Here is a 24,472-nt window from a genome sequence, read left to right as displayed (position 1 = left end):
CCATATACTGAGGGTGGCAGGTTTGAACCCAGCCCTGGCCAAAACTGCAACAACAACAACAAAATAACTGGCTGTTGTGGCGGGTGCCTGTAGTTCCAGCTACTCAGGAGGCTGAGGCAAGAGAATCACCTAAACTGAAGAGCTAGAGGTTGCTGTGAGCTGTGACGCTATGGCATTCTACAGAGGGTGACAAAGTGAGACTCTGTCTCTGAAAAAAAAAAATAATTTTGTTAGAAAGTGTTATTGTGATTAACTATACTTAAATGTCATATTTAGTTATTTAATTTTCTGGACGATAATGTTTAGCTCTGTGTGTGAAACACCTCAGTTGATATGAGTGGCAAGATTGTTAACCTTTTTTGGTTTCTACAAAAACTGACTAATTGTTGAAAGGCATGTGAACTCTGTTGCCTATAGTACTTTCTATACACTGCCTTGTCAAATTGTTGTTCCTTACTTGTTCCTTAATAATGGCTAAAGCCCCAAGGAAACAAATATGTTCTTTTTTTTTTTTTTTTAAAGACAGAGTCTCACTTTGTCACCTTCGGTAGATTGCTGTGGCCCTGGATAGAGTGCCCTGGTGTCACAGCTAACAGCAACCTCCAACTCTTGGGCTTAAGGGATTCTCTTGTCTCAGCCTCCCAAGTAGTGGGGACTATAGGTGCCTGCCACAATACCCGGCTATTTTTTGTTGTTGTTGTTGTTATAAAAAAGTTATTGTTGTTTATTAGACCTGGGCTGGGTTCAAACCCACCAGCCCTGGTGTTATGTGGCTGGCGCCTTACCCACTGAACTACAGGCGCCACCTGTTCTTTTGTTTTTTACGTATAAATTAGGAGATCTTGGTTCATACTCTGTTTTATACTACCACTATGAGGCCACGATGCTAACTTTATTAGGCACTAATTCTTTCTTATTTTCAGCTGCTCCCCCACCATAATTGCATGTAGTAAAAGCTATTCCTGATCACCAGAAAACTGGGTTTAACTTTTTTCTAGTCTCCTAACTTAATTGCTACGTATTCTTATGGTTTCCAGCTTCCAACATTTTGTTTCTTTTGTGACCTCCCATTTGTGCCTCTGGGTTTATGACCTTACAGAAAACTTACTTTATTTTCCTCTTTCTTTTCTTTTCTTTTCTTTCTTTCCTTTTTTTTTTTTTTTTTTTGATAGTTTTCACTCTGTAACTTTGGGTAGAGTGCCACAGCATCAGAGCTCACAGTAACCTCAAACTCTTGGGCTCAAGTGATTCTCTTGCCTCAGTCTCCCAAATAAGTGGGACTACAGGCACCAGTCAAAATACCAGCTATTTTTAGAGACAGGGTCTCACTGAAGCTCAGACTGGTCTTGAACTCCTGAGCTCAGGCAATCCACTTGCTTCGGCCTCCCAGAGTGCTAGGATTACATGTGTGACCCACTGCACCCAGCCAGCCCTTCCTTTTTTGAGACAGAGTTTTACTCTCACCCAGGCTAGAGTGCTGTAGTGTTAGCTAGCTCACAGCTACCTCAAACTCCTGGGATCAAGGGATCTTTCCAAACTCAGCCTCCCTAATAGCTGGGACTATAGGTGTACACCGTAATGTCTGTCTAATTTTTCTGTATTTTTAGCAGAGATGGGGGTCTCTTGCTTAGGCTGGTCTGGAACTCCTCTGCTCAAGGGATCCTCCCACTTTGGCCTCCCAGTGTGCTAGGGTTATAGGCTTCAACCATCATGCCCATTTTGTTTTTTTTTTTTTTTTTTGGTTTTTGGCCAGGGCTGGGTTTGAACCCGCCACCTCTGGCATATGGGACCGGCGCCCTACTCCTTGAGCCACAGGCGCCGCCCCATCATGCCCATTTTATTTTATTTTATTTATTTCAGTTTTTGGCTGGGGGCTGGGTTTGAACCTGCCACTTCCGGCATATGGGGCCGGCGCCTTACTTCTTTGAGCCACAGGCACCACTCCATCATCATGCCCATTTTAAATTAAACCTTTTAGGTTGGGAGTTTTAATCAATAAAGACTAAATTTGAGTTTAAAGCATGTAGCACATTATAAAGCATTAGGTATAACCACTCACTTTCTTCCTTATATTGTATTAATGAACAATTTATAAGTTTGTACTGGTGATTAGCAAACTTGAACTTTAAACAAATTAATAAGGAGAAAACATGTTTTGATTGTTTTTGCTGATGTCATGCTGGAAAGATGTCCTATGGCAGATGTGAGCTGGTGACATAGCATAAAAATTCCATCGTTGGGAGTGTCCTCATTTCACACTAAATTTAGGCAGTAATCCCAAAATAATAGTAAACACTCTTTGCTATCAACTGAGCTGTTTATTACCAAGTGCAGTGTGTTTAGGACTGGGAATATTTTTCCCACCTATTTAGTGGTATGTTAAGCAGGTAGCAGCAATAATTGAGATAAATTCTTTCTTTCTTTTCTTTTCTTTTTCTTTTTGAGATAGAGTCTCAAGCTGTCGCCCTGGGTAGAGTACTGTGATGTCATAGCTCACAGCAACCTCCAACTCAGGATCAAGCGCTCCTCTGGCCTCAGTATTTCTATTTTTAGTAGAGATGGGGCTTGCTTTTGCTTAGGCTGGTCTCCAGCCCATGAGCTCAAGCAATCTATCCACTTTGGCCTCCCAGAGTGCTACCGTGAGCCACTGTGCCTAGCCCTAAATTTTATTATTTATATGTTCTTGTTTTCTTTTTCTTTCTTTTTTTTTTTTTTGAGACAGAGCGTCAAGCTGTCACCCTGGGTAGAGTGCTATAGCATCACAGCTCACAGCAACCTCCCACTCCTGGGCTTAAGCAATTCTCCTGCCTTCGCCTCCCAAGTAGCTGGGATTACAGGCGCCTGCCACAACGCCCAGCTATTTTTTTGGTTGCAGCCATCATTATTGTTTGGCCAGCCTGGGCTGGATTTGAACCCACCAGCTCTATGTGGCTGGCACCTTAGCCGTTTGAGCCACAGGCACTGAGCCTATGTTCTTGTTTTTGTCACTGCTGAAATCCCATATGAAAATCGTAGAATAACAGTTACTTTAATACTGCACATTGGGGGTTATCAAAATACTGCTCTAAGCCAGTGTATACTTGACTTTACATATTTACATACATTAATGTTTTTTTTTTTTTTGTAGAGACAGAGTCTCACTTTATGGCCCTCGGTAGAGTGCCGGGTCCTCACACAGCTCACAGCAACCTCCAACTCCTGGGCTTAAGCGATTCTCTTGCCTCAGCCTCCCGAGTAGCTGGGACTACAGGCGCCCGCCACAAGGCCCGGCTATTTTTTGGTTGCAGTTTGGCCGGGGCTGGGTTTGAACCCACCACCCTTGGTATATGGGGCCGGCGCCTTACCGACTGAGCCACAGGCGCCGCCCACATTAATGTTTTTTAAAGTCTTTTTTTTTTTTTTTTGCCTGGGCTAGGTTTGAACCTGCCACCTCCGGCATATGGGACCGGTGCCCTACTCCTTGAGCCACAGGTGCCGCCCCATACATTAATGTTTTTAAATGACTTTTTGGGTTATCCATTTTAGCTTTTATCTTTCTTTGCCTAGATAGTTTTGGTTTTTGCAGTGTATCACAGTTAGGGAACAATTAAATTTAAAAAAGTTCTTGGGAGGAACTAAGAAGTATGAAAAAGAGCTACTTGGGAGGCTGAGGCAGGAGTATTACTTAAACCCAGGAGTTTGAGATTTGGCTGAGCTAGGCCAATGTCACAGCATTTTAACGTGGGCAATAGAGTGAGACTGTCTCAAGAAAAAAAAAAACTTAAAACTAAAGAAAAATCAAACACAACTTCTCAGTTTTCTTTACTGAGGAAATAAGTGAACAGATGGAAGTAGTATTAAATAATACCTATAAAATGCTTACTAACTGTATCACCCAGTTGTGAAATGACTATATGAGGTACAATAACAAAACACATATGATGTATTGACAAATAGATTACTTTCTAGTCATCTTTGACTACCAAAAAGTATTTTCCCATTATTATTTTGTTTCCCTGAACCACTTTATTTGCTAGGTCTCTCCATTTAACTGTCTTCTCATGCTTTCTTTCACTCTCTCCCCACTCTTTTTCATACTTCTTTGTTCCTCCCAAGTACTTTTTTAAATATACACATACACACACACACACATATATATTTTTTTAGAGACAGAGTCTCACTATGTCGCCCTGGTTAGAGTGCTGTTTGTCACAGCTCACAGCAGCCTCAAACTCTTGGGCTCAAGCGATTCTCTTGCCTCAGCCTCCCAAGTAGCTGGGACTACAGCTGCCCACCACAACGCCGGGCTAGTTTTTGGTTGTACTTGTCATTGTTTGGCAGGCCCAGGCTGGATTCAAACCTGCCAGCTCTGGAGTATGTGGCTGGTGCCCTAGCCGCTGAGCTACAGGCACTGATCTTAATTTTTCTGTATTTAGTAGAGAAGTGGTCTTGCTCTTGCTCAGGCTGGTCTCAAGGGATCCTTCTGCCTTGTCCTCTCAAGAGTGTTGGAATTATAGGCGTGAACCAGCCCATCCTTGAATTTTCCTTTCCTCTCAATCCCCATATCAAGTCAATTACTATTTGATACAAATTGATTATACAGGGTGGCCAAAAAGTCAGTATGCAATTTATTGTACACTATTTTAAATTGCCCAGGAACTTTATGGCTATTTTTATTTCTTATATATGTCTCATTTTTTTTTTCTTATGTTCCTTACTGTTGCTACCTTTGGTCACATGTTCCAGGTATTCTGTATACTTGTAAGGTCTCTTTTCACTTTGGCCGCAATTACCTTTTCAAAATCTTCTCTGATCATTTCAGCCAGAATTAGGCATTTTTTTTACAGTGCTCTCTTAGCACTTGGTAGATACCTACTTTAAGGACTTAAGCTGTAATCATTTATTTGCATGACTGTCTTTTCAATTAGTTCATAGCCATTCCGGCATATGGAAAATGTTGTCATTATTTTTGTTTCCTACCTTTGTATTGGTGTGTTGCAACATGATAGATTTTTAACAACAATATATTGAATGAGTGAATAAATGAAAATATTTACATAAATGTTTAGTATTTGTATAATTAAAAATAGATGTCTGATTTGTTCCTCTATTTCATTAAGAGCACACTTAGGAGCAATCTGAGCATCTTAGGGGGGGATATGTGTGGTAATGGTACAGAAACTATTTTGGAGGTTATTTATTCCAATGACTTTACAAATTAGTCAAAAAAGATTTAAGGAGTTGCTTGAGAAAGAGTCTCTTAGGTTCTGGGTGGCGCCTGTGGCTCAAAGAAGTAGGGCACCAGCCCCATATTCCAGAGGTAGTGGGGTCAAACCCAGCCAAAAACTGCAAATAAATAAATAAATAAATAATAATAAAAATAAAAAAGTATTAAGTTTAAAAAAAAAAAGAGTCTCTTGGGTTCTAAGTTACTTTTGTGTGTTCTTTTAGGTCTGACTTCTTAGATTTGTTTCTTGATATAAAGCTGTTACTCTACAGTTAATGAAATTTTCTGTATATTTAGTTAGCTATCAATATTTGAGACCTAACAGATAATTTAGATAACTTTAGATAAACATATGCTATATGAAATAGTAAGTTTAAATTATTAATACTGTTCTAAAAATAAGTAAGGCAATAGAGATAAAACTGTGTGATCTTAGAATTTTAACTTGGATTTTAACTTCAATTAAATCATTGAGTATTACAAATTGGTTTTTATGTTTGTTTGTTGTTTGAGAGACTCTCACTTTGTTGCCCTAGGTAGAGTATTCTGCTGTTTTATGGGTCACAGCAACCTTAAGCTGTTGGGCTCAAGCTCTTGCCTCAGTGAAGTAACCATCAGTCATTCCTATTTCTTTCCAATTTTTCCACCACCCCTAAGCCCTAGGCAACCACTGATCTATTCTGGAATTCTATAAATATGTGATTTTCCTGACTGACTTTTTTCATGGAACATAATGTAACATAATGTTTTCAAGGTCCAGCCACATTATAGCACATAGCTTTTTTTAAATTGCCAAATAATTCATTTATGAGTGTATGCTACATATTGTTTATCCCTTCCTCAGTTATTGGACATTTTGCTTGTTTCTACCTTTTTTTTTTTTTTTTTTTTTGCAGTTTTTGGCCGGGGCTGGGTTTGAACCCACCATGTCTGGCATATGGGGCCGGCGCCCTACTCCTTTGAGCCACAGGCACCACCTGTTTCTACCTTTTTGACTGTTATGCCTGTGTGAGCATTGATACACAAATCCTTATGTAGACAAAACATTTTCATTTCTCTTGTTTGTACACCTAGCAGTGAAATTTCTGGGCCAGATGTTAACTGTTTAGTCCTTTAATGAATTGCTTCTCTTGCTGTTTTCAACAATGTGATTATGATGTGCTTACTTGTTGATGTCTGAGTTTATTTTACTTAGAGTTTGTTGAGCTTTTTGTTTTTGTTTTTGACAGAGTCTCACTATGTGCCCTTGTCACAGCTCACAACAACCTCCAAATCTTGGGCTAGAGCGATTGTCTTGTCTCGGTCTCCCAAGTAGCTGGGACTATAGGCGCCCACCACAACACCTGCCTTTTTTTTTTTTGGGGTAATTGTCGTTGTTTGGCAGGCCCAGGCTGGGTTTCAACCCGCCAGCTCCAGTGTATGTGGCTGGTGCCATAACTGCTGAGCTATAGGAGCCTAGCTGAGCTTTTTGGATGTAAAGGTTCATGATTTACTTTCTCTTGAGGGAGTTTTCAGCCACTGTTTCTTCAGCTATTTTTTCTGCTTTTTTTCATCTCTATCTGGGACTTCCAGTATGTATTACTGGTGAGATTAATAATTTAGTCCCCCAAGTTTCAGAGTCCATTAATTTTTTTTTTTTTTAACTCAGAATCTCACTTTTTTGCCACTGGTAGAGTGCCCTGGCATCCTAGCTCACACCAGTCTCTTAACTCTTGGGCTTAAGTCATTCTGTTGCCCCAGCCTCACAAGTAACTGGGAGTATAGGCACCTGCCACAACATCCAGCTACTTTTAGAGATGGGGTTGAACTCGTGAGCTCAGGCAATCCACCTACCTTGGCCTCTCAAAGTGCTGGGATTATAGGTGTGAGCCACTGTGCCTGTTTTTTTTTTTTTTTGTAGAGACAGAGTCTCACTTTATGGCCCTCGGCAGAGTGCCGTGGCCTCACACAGCTCACAGCAACCTCCAACTCCTGGGCTTAAGCGATTCTCTTGCCTCAGCCTCCCGAGCAGCCGGGACTACAGGCGCCTGCCACAACGCCCGGCCACTTTTTGGTTGCAGTTTGGCTGGGGGCCGGGCTTGAACCTGCCACCCTCGGTATATGGGGCCAGCGCCCTACCAACTGAGCCACAGGCGCCGCCCGGGCTCAAGCTATTTTCTTGCCTAGCCTCCCAAGTAGGTGGGACTACAGGTGCCTGCCATGACACAGGTTATTTTTAGAGATGAGGGTCTCACTCTGGCTCAGGCTGGTCTCGAACTTGTGAGCTCAGGCAATCTACCCACCTTGGCCTCCCACTAATTTTGTAATTTCTGTATTCTTTTTTTTTTTTTTTTGAGACAGAGCCTCAAGCTGTCGCCCTGGGTAGAGTGCCTTGGCATCACAGCTCACACGACCTCCAGCTCCTGGGCTTAAGCAAGTCTCCTGCCTCCGCCTCCCAAGTAGCTGGGACTACAGGCACCCGCCACAATGCCCGGCTATTTTTTGGTTGCAGCCATCGTTGTTTGGCGGGCTCTGGGCTGGATACGAACCCGCCAGCTCAGGTGTATGTGGCTGGTGCCTTAGCTGCTTGAGCCACAGGTGCGGAGCTGTAATTTCTGTATTCTTTGTTACATGTGGCCAGTGAATTCTCCACTCAGTTTAGTGGTTAACTAATGATGGGATACAGATTTTCTTTTCTTTCTTTCTTTTTTTTAATTTATTGTTGGGAATTCATTGAGGGTACAAGAAACCAGGTTACACTGATTGCATTTGTTAGGTAAAGACCCTTTTACAATCGTGTGCCTCTAAAAATGGATACAGATTTTTCTTAAGGGAATCAATGAGTCACTTGGAGTTTGGGGAGGGTCTCTGGATGAGTATTAGGTCATGCATTCAATAGTTAGCCAGCCTATTGTAGGGTCTTGGTCTTCTCTTCCTGTTTGTATAGATTCTCACATTAAGCTAGCAGGGTGAGATTAGGGCCTGAGAAGGTTTCCCTGGGCAGGCACATAGCCCTAGACATGTGCACAATGACGTTGGCATGGTCTTGTATACTAATAGCAGTTTGTCAGAGTTCTTCAAAATCCTAATGGACATCTCTTTCTCTCTCTCTCTTTTTTTTTAAGAGACAGAGTCTCATTTTGTTGCCCTTGGTGGAATGCTGTGGCATCACAGCTCACAGCAACCTCCAGCTGTTGGGCTTAGGCAATTCTCTTGCCTCAGCCTCCTGAGTAGCTGGGACTACAGGTGCCCACCACAACGCCCGGCTATTTTTTTGTGGCATTTTGGTTGGGGCTGGGCTCGAACTGGGCACCCTCCGTATATTGGGCCAGCGCCCTATTCACTGAGCCACAGGTACCCCCCCACTCCCAAATCCTAATGTACATCTCTTACCTCAGCTTTTCCTTGTAAGTTTTTTGTTGGGGGGGTGGCGGTGTCAGTCTTTTATCTTTTTTCAACTGCTTGAGGCAGCTTTGAAATTAAACAATTGCCTTTCATTATTTTCAATCCACTCTGCCAAGGAAAATATTTTTTACGTTGACTAAACTACACAGAGCACATCTTGCAAGTGGGGTCTTCCAGGGGACCACCAGAAAGGTCAAATATTGTCAGTTTTCTGGGAGTAGGGCTTTGAAGCAGTTCCAGTCCATTCTGTCCCTTCCAGTGCCTGCCAGATTTCTTGGCTTTTATTTCAAATGCAAGCGATTTGTTTTAAGGCTGTTATAGCACTGGAAAGTAGGAGGTTAGATTAAATTAGGGTAATTAACTTAAAATGACAAGTTTGCTGTTCTTATTGAGGTTAAGCCATTTTTCTTAAATACATCCTGCATTGCTGCAAGCCCTTGATTGTTTTCTAGAATTCTGAAACAGTTACTATTAACATATTTTGGGAATTTTCTCATTTTTTTAATGAAAGAACATTTAAGGATTCGTTTTGTTTTCTGGATTTTTTCATATTTGGAGCATGGGATACTACCAAGGTCATTTACTGAAGCGATATTTATAACAGCAAAAGAGTGAAAAAACAATCCAAGTAGCCCAATTCCTAGGAAAGTTTAAAAAAATGGTCCATCTCTATATACATATGATGGAATATTATACAGATATTAACCATTACACCTGTAGAGAATACATGAGAAAATGTTTTCATATATAGGTGGAAAAAGCAGTACAAAATATAGTATGTTTAGCTTTTTAACAACAGTTTTGACAGATAGGTTGATGGTTAAATTACGAGTAAAAAGCAAACACCACCCTGGCAGTCTCACTATGTCGCCCTTGATAGAGTGCCGTGGCATAACATCTCACAGCAACCTCAAACTCCTGGGCTTAAGTGATTGTCTTGCCTCACCCTCCCAAGTAGCTGGGACTACAGGCACCCGCCACAACACCCGGCTATTTTTTGTTGCAGTTGTCATTGTTTAGCTGGCCTGGGCTGGGTTTGAACCCTCTAGCCTGGGTGTATGTGGCTGGCACCCTACCCACTGAGCTACAGGCGTTGCCCCCAAAACATTTTCATTTTGTATTTTGTACAAGGTTATATTAATTTTTTGTTATAAAAATATACCTGTACATAGTGCTGTTTTTCTCTCATGCAAGTTAAATTAAAAATTATGTGTATAAAAAAATTGAGAGAGAAAGTGTGAGAATGTGTATTGGTTATTTATCAGAGAGATAGCAAGAGAGCATGTTGAGTGTATGTGTCAGAGATTACGTGTATTTGCTGGTTTAATATAGCCTCCTACCCTTTTATAAATGATTGAACGGAGCTATAAGAACATGCTGATAACACTGGCACTGAGTATAACAAAATGTGTATGAACTATTTTAGTCTCAAGACTTGTCTTCTCTGTGGAAAGGAGCTTCGCCGGGTGCAGTGGCTCACGCCTGTACCCCTAGCACTATGGGAAGCTGAGGCAGGTAGATTGCCTGACCTCATGAGTTCAAGACCAGCCTGACCAAGAGCAAGACTCTGTCTCTAAAATGGAGGGCGTTGTGGTGGGCACCTGTAGTTTCAGCAGGGTGAGGCAAGGGATCGTTTGAGCCCAAGAGTTTGAGGTTGCTGTGAGCTGTGATGCCATGGTACTCTACCTAGGGTGACAAAGTGAGACTGTCTCCAAAAAAAAAGGAGCTTCATTTTTCTAAAGTGTATTAGGGTGAATTATTAGATGAGTAGGTTGTAGTCTTATTGATTAGTGTTTCATTTTTTTTCTTTCCAGGCGCATATTAAATTTCCTATTGACTACCCATATTCACCACCTACTTTCAGATTCTTGACCAAAATGTGGCACCCCAACATTTATGAGGTAAGAGACATCTATTATAAATTTCTCTCAAGATTTAGTTTTTAGATCAATGTTTTTAAAAAGCCTGTATATCTCAGTATACTTTAATAGTTATGCCGTAGGCACAGAGAAATATTTATGATTTTGTATTTTGAGCAGTCTCTGATAGTTACTTAAAATTTTGGGTAGTTCTGTAATATCCTGTGTATATTCTAGTTAAAGGCAGCAACTTTACATTTTTATTGCTCGTCATCAAGGTTGTTTATATTAACATTTGCGTCTTAAAGCTTTCTTTAGTAAATAGTTTCATAAATTTGTGTGCCTATCAACCTTCAGAACAAGGGTCACCATTGTTATGATCAGAGATTCTACTTTTTGGGGCATTTTTGCCAGTACATTTGGACTGGCTGCCTTTCAGGAGTTGCTGCTGAATATTTAAGAACCTCTTTTGGAGTAAATTCAAGGTGAGGTTCTTTTGTTGGACATGTCCACATGCTTGGAGGAAGCTTTTTTTTTTTTTTTTTTTTTTTTTTGAGCAAAGTCTCACTATGTCACTAAGCTCACAGCAACCTCCAACTCTTGGGCTTAAGTGATTCTCTTGCCTCAGCCTCCTAAATAGTTGGGACTACAGGCACCTGCCATAATGCCTGGCTATTTTTTGTTGCAGTTGTCACTGTTGTTTAGCTGGCCTGGGCCGTGTTTGAACCTGCCAACTTCGGTGAATGTGGCTGGCACTGTAACCATTGTGCTACGGGCTCCGAACCAAGATTAACTTTGTTATAAAGAATCACAGGCATGAGCTACCACACCCAGCCTTATGTCAAGTTTTTAAAAGGACAAGAACTTAGGTGATAGGTTACTAAATACATACACAACATAACTGCAACCCCCAAAATTTGCAAGTAACCGTTGTGTGATTTTTAATTATTTTAAAATTCCCTGCATCCTTACTGTGTTTGTGAAATTCGTAAAAAACCAGGGGGGAAACTGCAAGAACAAAGGAAATTTAATAATGAATTTATCATCAGTGATTATGCTGAGCAATCTATTTCTTTTGGCTTTGCACTATGTTGAGTAAGCTTAAAAATACTGGTTACAAGTTATTACTCCAAAGTAGACGACCAGTCAACACCACCGTGTTCACAACTTTTTGTTAACATGTGCTTGTTATCCATACTTTCTTCACTGCAAACTTCACAGATACGGCAACTGAAGTAAAATCTCACTGTTTATTTGTACTTTAGAAAATCTACATATCATAATAGATAGTGATTTTTAATGCAGTTTTAGTTTCACCCCAAAATTTAATGAAACGTTTAGAGAAATATTTGTTATAATATTTGATCCTTTTACTTATTAGTGTGTTGTAGAACACAGTATGGAGCTTTATTTTAAAAAATACTATAGATTTTGGGAGTTTTTGGAAGGAATATACAAAGCCTTTTTCAGTGCTTTTAAATGTCACCAACATAGTGTGAAATAATAATTACAGTAAGAACATGCCTGAAATCCCAGGACTCTGTGAGGCAAGGAAATGAGGATCAGTTAAAGCCAGAAATTTTCAAGACCAGCCTGCGTAACAGAGACTCTGTATCTATCCTGTTTCCCCAAAAATAAGACAGTGTCTTATATTAAGGTGTGCTCCCAAAGATGCGCTAGGTCTTATTTTCAGGGGACGTCTTATCTTTCCTGTAAGTAGTTCTTATTTTCGGAGCATGTCTTATTTTCGGGGAAATAGGGTACAAAGAAGTTAGGGGAAAATTAGTTGCACGTGTCTGTAGTTCCAGCTACTTGGGATGCTAATGTGAGAGGATTGCTTGAACCTCGGAGTTCAAGGCTGCAGGAAGCTATGCGTACACTACTGCACTCCAGCCTGGGTGACAGAGCAAGATTCTGTCTCTTAAAAAAAATTATAATACGATGGTGTATTTTAGTCTATTTGCTAGCCTCTGTAAGAATATTTTGCTATTTTACTTAGCTTCTAGTTATGGAGATTTATTCTCAATTCTCTACCCTCTTGATTTTCAAAAGATATTATTCCCTATAGCCACTAACATTGTCAGGATGTACTGATTCAACTATTCCAGTGGTATTAGGGCATAGAATTTTAAAATACTATTATTATTATTTTTTTTTTTTGTAGAGACAGAGTCTCACTTTATGGCCCTCGGTAGAGTGCCGTGGCCTCACACAGCTCACAGCAACCTCCAACTCCTGGGGCTTAAGCGATTCTCTTGCCTCAGCCTCCCGAGTAGCTGGGACTACAGGCGCCCGCCACAACGCCTGGCTATTTTTTGGTTGCAGTTTGGCCGGGGCCGGGTTTGAACCCGCCACCCTTGGTATATAGGGCTGGCGCCCTACCGACTGAGCCACAGGCGCCGCCCAAAATACTACTGTTTTAACAATGATTAAAAATAGACCCTATTGTTTTTTTGTTTTGTTTGTTTGTTTATGACAGAGTTGTACTCTGTTGTCCTAGGTAGAATGCCATGGCATTATTGCACTTACAGCAACCTCAAACTCCTGGGCTTAAGGGATCCTCTGCCTCAGTTTTTCTGTTTTTAGTAGAGATGGGGTTTTGCTTTTGCTCAGGTTGGTCTTTAACTCCTAACTTCATGTAATCCGCCCACCCTGGCCTCCCAGAGTGCTAGGATTACTGACTTGAGCCACTGTGCCCAGCCAGACTCTACTGTTTTAATATGCTTTTTTCAAGATGTGCTGCTCTCAGTGAGCTTGGTCTGTCATATCAGTGTAAAGAGTGGGTGGTTTAAATATCTTTTCGCAGTTGTAGAGGCTCAAAATCTAAGACCAATATACCTGTATGGTATGTTTTTGGTGAGTGCTATCTTTCACTCTGACTTACAGGCTGCTTTCTTACTATGTGAGGAGAGAGAAGGAGCTAACTCTCTAGTGTCTCTTGTTATAAGGGCATTAATCCCACCAGACCAGAACCCACCTCTCATGATTTGATTAAACACAGAATTACTCTCAAAAGCCCTATTTCCCAATACCATCATATTGTAGATTAGGGCATGAACATATGAATTAGGGAGGGGAAAGTATAGAGACATTCAGTTCATAACATGTCATATGACCCATATAACAACACGCGACTTCCTAAGAATCTGCAATATTGAGGTTTTTGTAAAGTGTGGAGAGCCATTGCTCTTTGGAATAATAAAATTTAGGCTAGCTGGGCATGGTGGCTCATACCTGTAATCCTAGCACTCTGGGAGGCCGAGATGGGTGTATCAAGACCACCCTGATCAAGAGTGACACCTCGTCTCTAAAAAAATAGCTGGGTATTGTGGCGGGTGCCTATAGTCCTAGCTACTTGGGAGGCTGAGGCAAGAGGATCGCTGAGCCCAAGAGTTTAAAGTTGCTGTGAGGTATGATGCTACAGCATTCTACTGGGGCAAGAAAAGTGAGCCTTTATCTCAAAAAAAAGAGAAAAAGAAAAAATTGGGCAGGCATCATGGCATGTATCTGTAGTCCCAGCTACTCTGAAGGCTGAGGCAAGAGGATCGCTTAAGCTCAGTAGTTTGAGGTTGTAGTGAGCTATGATGCCACTGCACTGTACCCTGGACAACAGAGGGAGACTTGTGAGCTCAGGCAATCCACCTGCCTCGGCCTTCCAGAGTGCTGGGATTACAGGCGTGAGCCACCTCACCCAGTCAATTCAAAGCATTTTTTAAATGAACATGAATTTTTGTTTGATCTAGTCAGAAATGTATAAGCTGATAAATACATATTTTATTTTGCTTTAGTTATCAGGATAAATTGATATTGGTACTTGGTAAATATATTTGTTTTCCTTTTTTTTTTTTTTTTTTTTTATTGTTGGGGATTCATTGAGGGTACAATAAGCCAGTTACACTGATTACAATTGTTAGGTGAAGTCCCTCTTGCAATCATGTCTTGCCCCCATAAAGTGTGACACACACTAAGGCCCCACCCCCCTCCCTCCATCCCTCTTTCTGCTTCCCACCCCATAACCTTAATTGTCATTAATTGTCCTCATATCAAGATTGAGTACATAGGATTCATGCTTCTCCATTCTTGTGATGCTTTACTAAGAATAATGTCTTCCACTTCCATCCAGGTTAATACGAAGGATGTAAAGTCTCCATTTTTTTTAATGGCTGAATAGTATTCCATGGTATACATATACCACAGCTTGTTAATCCATTCCTGGGTTGGTGGGCATTTAGGCTGTTTCCACATTTTGGCGATTGTAAATTGAGCTGCAATAAACAGTCTAGTACAAGTGTCCTTATGATAAAAGGATTTCTTTCCTTCTGGGTAGATGCCCAGTAATGGGATTGCAGGATCGAATGGGAGGTCTAGGTTGAGTGCTTTGAGGATTCTCCATACTTCCTTCCAGAAAGGTTGTACTAGTTTGCAGTCCCACCAGCAGTGTAAAAGTGTTCCCTTCTCTCCACATCCACGCCAGCATCTGCAGTTTTGAGATTTTGTGATGTGGGCCATTCTCACTGGGGTTAGATGATATCTCAGGGATGTTTTGATTTGCATTTCTCTAATATATAGAGATGATGAACATTTTTTCATGTGTTTGTTAGCCATTCGTCTATCGTCTTTAGAGAAAGTTCTATTCATGTCTCTTGCCCATTGATATAAGGGATTGTTGGCTTTTTTCATGTGGATTAATTTGAGTTCTCTATAGATCCTGGTTATCAAGCTTTTGTCTGATTGAAAATATGCAAATATCCTTTCCCATGGTGTGGGTTGTCTCTTTGCTTTGGTTATTGTCTCCTTAGCTGTACAGAAGCTTTTCAGTTTAATGAAGTCCCATTTGTTTATTTTTGTTGTTGTTGCAATTGCCATGGCAGTCTTCTTCATGAAGTCTTCCCCTAGGCCAATATCTTCCAGTGTTTTGCCTATGCTTTCTTTGAGGATTTTTATTGTTTCATGCCTTAAATTTAAGTCCTTTATCCATCTTGAATCAATTTTTGTGAGTGGGGAAAGGTGTGGGTCCAGTTTCAGTCTTTTACATGTAGACATCCAGTTCTCCCAACACCATTTATTGATTAGGGAGTCTTTCCCCCAAGGTAAGTTCTTGTTTGGTTTATCGAAGATTAGGTGGTTGTAAGATGTTAGTTTCATTTCTTGGTGTTCAATTCGATTCCAAGTGTCTGTGTCTCTGTTTTTGTGCCAGTACCATGCTGTCTTGACCACTATGGCTTTGTAGTACAGACTAAAATCTGGTATGCTGATGCCCCCAGCTTTATTTTTGTTACTAAGAACTTCCTTAGCTATACGGGGTTTTTTCCGGTTCCATACAAAATGCAGAATCATTTTTTCCAAATCTTGAAAGTACGATGTAGGTACTTTGATAGGAATGGCATTGAATAGGTAGATTGCTTTGGGAAGTATAGACATTTTAACAATGTTGATTCTTCCCATCCATGAGCATGGTATGTTCTTCCATTTGTTAATATCCTCTGCTATTTCCTTTCTGAGGAGTTTATAGTTTTCTTTATAGAGGTCCTTCACCTCCTTCGTTAGGTATATTCCTAGGTATTTCATTTTCTTTGAAACTATGGTGAAGGGAGTTGTGTCCTTAATTAGCTTCTCATCTTGACTGTTATTGGTGTATACAAAGGCTACTGACTTGTGGACATTGATTTTATATCCTGAAACATTACTGTATTTTTTGATGACTTCTAGGAGTCTTGTGGTTGAGTCTTTGGGGTTCTCTAAGTATAAGATCATGTCGTCAGCAAAGAGGGAGAGTTTGACCTCCTCTGCTCCCATTTGGATTCCCTTTATTTCCTTGTCTTGCCTAATTGTATTGGCTAGAACTTCCAGCACTATGTTGAATAGTAAAGGTGACAGAGGACAACCTTGTCTGGTTCCAGTTCTAAGGGGAAAAGCTTTCAGTTTTACTCCATTCAGTAAAATATTGTCTGTGGGTTTGTCATAGATAGCTTCAATCAGTTTTAGAAATGTGCCAGCTATGCCTATAGTCTTCAGTGTTCTAATTAGAAAAGGATGCTGGATTTTATCAAATGCTTTTTCTGCATCTATTGAGAGGATCATGTGATCTTTATTTTTGCCTCTGTTAATATGGTGGATAACGTTTATGGACTTGCGTATGTTAAACCAGCCTTGCATCCCTGGGATGAAGCCTACTTGATCATGATGAATGACTTTTTTGATGATAAGCTGTAATCTATTGGCTAGGATTTTGTTGAGAATTTTTCCATCTATATTCATGAGTGAGATTGGTCTGAAATTCTCCTTTTTATTTGGGTCTTTTCCTGGTTTTGGTATCAGGGTGATGTTTGCTTCATAGAATGTGTTGGGGAAGATTCCTTCTTCCTCAATTTTTTGGAATAATTTCTGCAGTACAGGAATAAGCTCTTCCTTGAAGGTTTGATAGAATTCTGGAGTGAAGCCATCTGGACCAGGGCATTTTTTAGTTGGAAGCTTTTTTATTGTTTCTTTGATCTCAGTGCTTGAAATTGGTCTGTTCAGGGGCTCTATTTCTTCCTGGCTAAGTCTAGGGAGAGGGTGTGATTCCAAATATTGATCCATTTCCTTCACATTGTCAAATTTCTGGGCAGAGTTTCTGGTAGTATTCAGAGATGATCTCTTGTATCTCTGTGGGATCAGTTGTTATTTCCCCTTTATCGTTTGTGATTGAGGTTACTAGAGATTTTACTTTTCTATTTCTAGTTAGTCTGGCCAATGGTTTATCTATTTTATTTATTTTTTCAAAAAACCAACTCCTTGTTTCATTAATTTTCTGAATGATTCTTTTGTTTTCAATTTCATTGATCTCTGATTTGATTTTGGATATTTCTTTTCTTCTACTGAGTTTAGGCTTAGATTGTTCTTCTTTTTCCAATTCCATAAGATCTCTTGTGAGATTGTTGATGTGCTCTCTTTCTGTTTTTCGAATGTAGGCATCTAAAGCGATGAATTTTCCTCTCAAAACTGCTTTTGCAGTATCCCACAGGTTTTGGTAGCTTGTGTCTTCATTGTTGTTATGCTCAAGGAAGTTAATGATTTCCTGTTTTATTTCTTCCTGCACCCATCTGTTATTCAACAGAAGATTGTTTAATTTCCATGCCTTTGTGTGGGGTGGAGCATTTTTGTTAGAGTTGAGTTCCACCTTTAGTGCCTTATGGTCTGAAAAGATACAAGGTAAAATTTCAATTCTTTTGATTCTGTTGATATTTGTTTTGTGTCCCAGGATATGATCAATTTTGGAGAATGTTCCATGGGGTGATGAGAAGAATGTATATTCTTTATCTTTGGGGTGGAATGTTCTATATGCATCTATCAAGCATAGTCGTTCTAGGGTCTCATTTAAATCTCTTATATCTTTGTTTAATTTCTGTTTAGAGGATTTGTCCAGCTCTGTAAGAGGTGTGTTAAAGTCCCCTGTTATGATGGTATTATCAGATATCATATTGCTCAGACTGAGTAAGGTCTGCTTCAAGAATCTGGGAGCATTTAAATTGGGTGCATAAATATTTAGAATTGAAATGTCTTCTTGTTGTAGTTTTCCCTTGACCAATATAAAGTGACCATCTTTGTCTTTTTTGACTTTAGTTGCTTTAAATCCACATGTATCTGAAAATAAGATTGCAACTCCTCTTTTCTTCTGAATTCCATTTGCCTGAAAAATTGTCTTCCAACCCTTGACTCGGAGCTTTAATTTGTCTTTTGAAGCCAGGTGTGTTTCTTGCAGACAGCAAATGGATGGCTTGTGTTTTTTAATCCAGTCAGCCAATCTATGTCTCTTCAGTGGGGAATTCAAGCCATTAACATTTATGGAGATAATTGATAAGTGTGGTAGTATTCTATTCGTCTTATTTGGTGAGAGTCCATTGCTTAGTTTTATCTTTTGCATCAGTGTGGAGGTTAGGTTCTGTCCTTTGATTTCTGAGTTCTTACTTTGCTGCTGATCCATTGTGGTGGTCAGTGTGCAGAACAGGTTGAAGTATTTCCTGTAGAGCTGGTCTTGTTGTGGCGAATTTCCTCAATGTTTGTATATCCGTAAATGATTTGATTTCTCTGTCAATTTTGAAGCTTAGCTTAGCAGGGTACAGAATTCTGGGCTGAAAATTGTTCTGTTTAAGTAGATTAAAGGTAGATGACCATTGTCTTCTTGCTTGGAAAGTTTCATTAGAGAAGTCTGCGGTCACTCTGATGGATTTGCCCCTGTAGGTCAACTGGTGCTTACTCCTGGCAGCTTGCAGAATCTTTTCTTTTGTCTTGACTTTGGACAGGTTCATCACAATGTCTTGGAGAAGCTCGGTTAGAGTTGAGGCGACCTGGGGTACGACATCCCTCTGAAAGCAGTGTGTCAGAATCTTTGGTGATGTTTGGGAAATTTTCTTTTATAATATTCTCTAGTATGGCTTCCATTCCTCTGGGGCATTCTTCTTCCCCTTCTGGAATTCCTATAACTCGTATGTTGGAACGCTTCATAAAGTCCCATAATTCTGACAGTGAACGTTCTGCTTTCTCTCTCTTCTTTTCTGCCTCTTTTACTATCTGAGTTATCTCAAAAACTTTGTCTTCTACCTCTGAAATTCTTTCTTCTGCATGGTCTAACCTGTTGCTGATACTTTCCATTGCATCTTTAAGTTCCCTGATTGACTGTTTCATTTCCTTCAGCTCTGCTATATCCTTTTTATATTCTTCATATCGTTCATCTCTGATTTGATTCTGTTTTTGGATTTCCTTTTGGTTATTTTCCACTTTATTAGCAGTTTCCTTCATTGTTTCCATCATTTCTTTCATTGTTTTCAACATGTGTATTCTAAATTCCCTTTCTGTCATTCCTAACATTTCTGTATAGGTGGAATCCTCTGCAGTAGCTACCTCCTGGTCCCTTGGCGGGCTTGTTCTGGACTGGTTCTTCATGTTGCCTGGGGTTTTCTGCTGATTCTTCCTCATGAGTGATTTCTTTTATCTGTTTCCTTGCCCTAATTTTCCTTTCACTTCCTCTTGCTCTTTAAGTTCTTGTGCCTGTGGAAGTTGTGGGCGGGTTTAGACGGATTGAACACACGCCACCATTTGCCGGTTTTCCACTGTTTTAGTCCTCCTCTTGGGGTCCAGAAGTCTCTCGCTGACTCCCTGTATCCTCATAGGAGTGATGATAGGCAGTTCCCACCAGCCAGAGATGCCTGGAGTCCTGGTGCTGCGCCGCCTGCTCCCGGCGCCCGGTGCCCTCTGCGCTCCCCTCCCCGGCGCAGGTTCGGCCCCGTGGCGCCGGTGCCAGGCAGGACTCTTTGCCTTTCTTTGGGTTCTATCTGTGCGTGTCAGTGGCAGCAAGCGGCAGTTCCCTGGGCCGCGGATAGTAGCGGGGGGAGGAGGAGGAAGGAGAAGGGATTGCCAATATATTTGTTTTCTTGTAAGCATTTTCATCGTTAAAACAAGTCACAGGCTTGGCGCCTGTATCTCAGTGGCTAGGGTGCTAGCCATATACACGAGGGCTGGCTAAATAATAATGACAACTACAACCAAAAAGTAGCTGGCTTTGTGGCAGGCGCCTGTAGTTCCAGCTACTTGGGAGGCTGAGGCAAGAGAATCGCTTAAGTTCAATAGTTCGAAGTTGCTGTGAGCTGTAATGCTACGGCACTCCACCAAAGGTGACAGCCTGAGACTCTGTCTCAAAAAAATAACAAAAAACCCCGAAGTCATCACTAATTGACTTGTAAAATATTCCTTATTTCTTAAACAATAGAGAAAACTTCTATGAAATTAAACTCCCTTGGGGTGGGGTGAGGTAGTTCACACCTGTAATCCTAACACTCAGGGAGGCCAAGGTGAGAGGATTGCTTTGATTTCGGGAGTTTGAGACCAGCTTGAGCAAGAGCAAGACCCCGTCTCTAACAATAGCTGGGTGTTATGATGGGTGCCTACAGTCCAGGGGTCCTCAAACTTTTTGAACAGGGGCCAGTTCACTTGTCCCTCAGACCATTGAAGCGCCGGACTATAGTTAAAAAAAAAAAACAAAACTATAAACAAATTCCTATGCACACTGCACATATCTTATTTTGAAGTAAAAAAACAAAACGGGAACAAATACAATCACACCGCCTCATGTGACCCGCGAGCCGTAGTTTGAGGACCCCTACTATAGTCCCAGCTACTTGAGAGGCTGAGACAAGAGGATCTCTTCTTAAGCCCAAGAATTTTAGGTTGCTGTGAGCTATTATGCCACAGCACTCCAGCCTGGGGCAACAGAGACTCTGTCTCAAATAAAAAATAACTCCCAAAGTCTCTGTATGAGTTTCATTTTGGTGTATATGACCCACATGAATAACGTAGGAAATCAACAGAAGCTAGAAGATTATTGTTTTTCCATCTCTCTCCCTCTCTCTCTCTCTCTTTTTTTTTTTTTTTTTTTTTAATAAAGGGACAGGATCTCTCTTTGTCACTCCACGCTGGAGTGCAGTGGCATGATCACAGCTCACTCCAACCTTGAACCCCTGGGCTTAAGCAGTCCTCACACCTCAGCCTCCCAAGTGGGTGGGACTACAGGTATATGCCATCATGCCTGGCTGTACAGATTGTTACTCTGATTTGATGTTGAGCTTTTAGTTAGCAGATGCGATTTTGTAAAACCCGTGTTAAAGATTTGAATCATGTTTCAAAGCTTGTGTAGATTTTGCTCTGCCTTTTCCTCCACTCTTTTTCTTTTGAAAAATTTAAATTAGGACAGGATTGCTCTGTAGGGACATACGTACACTAAAGATTTACCCAAAGGAACATGAGCCACCATTTATAACATACTAATATATTAAAAAAATAATAATAAAAGAACATACTAATATTTAGACCACCAAACTTGTATTTTTAGAATGGAGGTCTAAAATGATTGGTGAGGATTTCATGCATATTTATGTAATTTATTGATTTACAGATTTTATGCATGTTCTTTCAATTTTTTTTGAGACAAGACTCTTACTCTGTTGCTGCAGTGTAGAGTGCTGTAGTGTCATAGCTCACAGCAACTTTAAACTCTTGAGCTCAAGAGATCATCTTGCCTCAGCCTCCTGAGTAAGTGGGACTATAGATGCCCACCACAACATCCAGCTAGTTTTTCTATTTTCAGTAGAGACAGGTCTCCGCTCTTGCTCAGACTGGTCTTGAACTGAACTCAGGCAATCCACCCACTTTGGCATGAACCACTGTGCCTGGCCTCTCTCTTAATGTTTTAACGTACTGTGAAGAGGTTTTCTGTATATTATTTGCCTACATTTGTCTGCCTACCAGAATCATATGTAGAAGTTATTAGAAACAATACCAGTTACTTTAATTTAATTGGGTTTGAATGGGGTAATTTAGCTAATTCTTGTTTTTTTGATTGGGTTTTTGTTGAGATAAACCAATTTTATTGTTCGTCATTATGTTATACAAAAATATAGATTTGTACAGAAAAAACCCAGATGAATAGTAAGTTGCAAAATAAGTGCAAATAATGCAAAATAAGTCATTTAAATTTGCTATTTTTTTCCATGACAATAGAATGATAAACCATTTCAAAGCACATGTATCTGGCTTTAGAGTAGAATTTGTTCGCTGGCAAAAGTCTGCCATAAATGTAAGCCTTTTAGTGTCTAAATGCTTTACTGGCTCTTGACAAAACTTTTGAGGTCTTTAAGAAAAGTAACATACTCTTGGTATTCAGGGCTGTGCTGAGTTCCACAAAAGTTTTGTTCACTGGGCGGCGCCTGTGGCTCAGTCGGTAGGGTGCCGGCCCCATATACCGAGGGTGGCGGGTTCAAACCCGGCCCCGGCCAAACTGCAACCAAAAAATAGCCGGGCGTTGTGGCGGGTGCCTGTAGTCCCAGCTACTCCGGAGGCTGAGGCAAGAGAATCCCTTAAGCCCAGGAGTTGGAGATTGCTGTGAGCTGTGTGAGGCCACGGCACTCTACTGAGGGCCATAAAGTGAGACTCTGTCTCTACAAAAAAAAAAAAAAAAAGTTTTGTTCACTGCTTGGTCCCAAAGGAAGTGCATTAGATGGTCATGCCAGGTCTAGTCCAGGGAATCTGTGTTGAGTGTGTGATTAGTGTCCTTCTATTAAGAATTGCCGGTGGACTGAAAGCCAACTTCCTTGAGAGAAAATGTCACTCAGCATCCTCTTCTTATCCAGCATCTGGACAGTGGCAGTCTAGCCAAGATCTTCTCACCATCATTCTTTATAACTTCAGCCTCCAAATTAGGAGTTTATGTCAGTTCAGGGTTCTATCCCTCAACCTTCTACCCTTGTGAGGGCTCCTCCTCACCATCATATGTTGGTTGGATGCTGTTGTTAATGTTGAAAAATGACAGTGATCTTTTCCCCAGCAACTTTCTGCACTAATTTAGCTTTTGTCTCAATCGCTTCCAGCTCCCAACCTACAGAAATCTTGGGGAAGGACTTATGCTTCTGGATCTTTTCCTCTTCATTTTCATTCAGAAATTCAATAATGTCTCCTATGTGCAGTGTGCACCTCAGCCACAGCAGCAGGCACAGAGCCAGAGAGGCCCAGTTGTGCTCCTTTGCACATATACTGAGCGGTCCAGCCGGGCAAAGGGGTGGGGTTCATGGTGAGGGTGCCAGTTGTAGTATCCTAGTATAGGAGTCTGCATTGTCAATATGTGGAAATCTAAAGTAGAAACGCCCTCTGATGTAGCCCAATAATTCATTTTACAAAAACCTCCTCTCAGCATCACAGCTTATAGCAACCTCCAATTAATTTATTGAGGTGAGATTCACATACATGAAATTAACCATATAAAGTGAACAATTCAGGCTGGGTACTGGGCTCATGCCTATAATCACAGCATTCTGGGAGGTAGAGATGGGAGGATCCTTTGAGCTCAGGAGTTGGAAACTACTGGAGTAAGACTGAGACTCCATCTCTACTAAAAGTGGAAAAATTAGGCTTGGCGTCTGTGGCTGAAGCAGCTAAGGCACCAGCTGCATACACCTGAGCTGGCAGGTTCAAATCCAGCCTGGGCCCACCAAACAACAATGATGGCTACAACCAAAAAATAGCCAGGAATTGTGGCGGGTGCCTGTAGTCCCAGCTACTTGGGAGGCGGAGGCAGGAGAATCGCTTGAGCCCAGGAGTTGGAGGTTGCTATGATCTGTGATGCCATGGCACTCTACCCAGGACAACAGCTTGAGGCTCTGTCTCCAAAAAAAAAAAAAGGAAAAATTAGCTGGATGTTGTGGCCTTGCCTGTCACAGCTGTTCAGGAGGCTGAGGCAGGAGGATTGCTTGAACCCAGGACTCAGAGTTGTAGTGAGCTGTGATGAAGCCACTGCACTCTACCTAGGCGACAGAGTAAGACTGTCTTTTTTGAGACAGTCTCACTTTATCGTCCTCAGTAGAGTGCTGTGGCATCACAGCTTATAGCAACCTCCAACTCCTGGTCTTAGGCTATTCTTTTGCCTCAGCCTACTGAGTAGCTGGGACTATAGGTGTCTGCCACAACGCCTGGCTATTTTTTTGTTGCAGTTTTTTGTTGCAGCCCCCTCAGTATACGGGGCTGGCGCCCTACCCACTAGGCCACAGGCACCGCCCAAGACTGTCTTAAAAAAGAAACAGGTGAACAATTCAGTGACATTTAAAATACTGCACAATTACTCTGCACTATCTAGTTGCAAAGCATTTCCATTACTCTTGCTTAAAATACTGTACCTATTTAAGCAGTTTCTCCCTATTCTCACATCCCCTCAATCTCTGGCAACCATCTGTCTGCTTTTTGTCTTTATAGATTTATATGGATAATTCAAATCAAATCACACAACATGTGACCTTTTATGTCTGGCTTCTTTCAGAACACTATTTCAAAGATTCATCTACTTTGTAGCATGTATCAATACTTCATTGCTTGTTATGGCTGAATACTATTACATGGTATAGATATGTCATAATTTTTTTTTTTGTTTTTTTGTTTGTTTTGTTTTTGAGACAATCTCACTTTGTTGCCCTCAGTAGAGTGCCTGCTGTCATAGCTCACTGCA

At 40.9% G+C, this 24,472-nt stretch overlaps 1 protein-coding gene across 2 annotated transcripts in view; it reads left to right on the top strand.

Moving 5' to 3' along the window:
• UBE2R2 (ubiquitin conjugating enzyme E2 R2) overlaps positions 1–24,472 on the top strand; it is a 115,055-nt gene that overhangs the window by 58,418 nt on the left and 32,165 nt on the right. For both annotated transcript variants that reach the window (XM_053570580.1, XM_053570571.1), the window contains exon 2: positions 10,405–10,491. In XM_053570580.1, the coding sequence (XP_053426555.1) occupies positions 10,405–10,491 (87 nt within the window). The remainder of the gene's footprint in view (positions 1–10,404; positions 10,492–24,472) is intronic.

The sequence above is a fragment of the Nycticebus coucang genome, chromosome 2, assembly GCF_027406575.1.
Source record: "Nycticebus coucang isolate mNycCou1 chromosome 2, mNycCou1.pri, whole genome shotgun sequence".
NCBI classification, from domain to species: Eukaryota; Metazoa; Chordata; class Mammalia; order Primates; family Lorisidae; genus Nycticebus; species Nycticebus coucang.
This window is presented reverse-complemented; position numbering and strand designations above follow the sequence as displayed.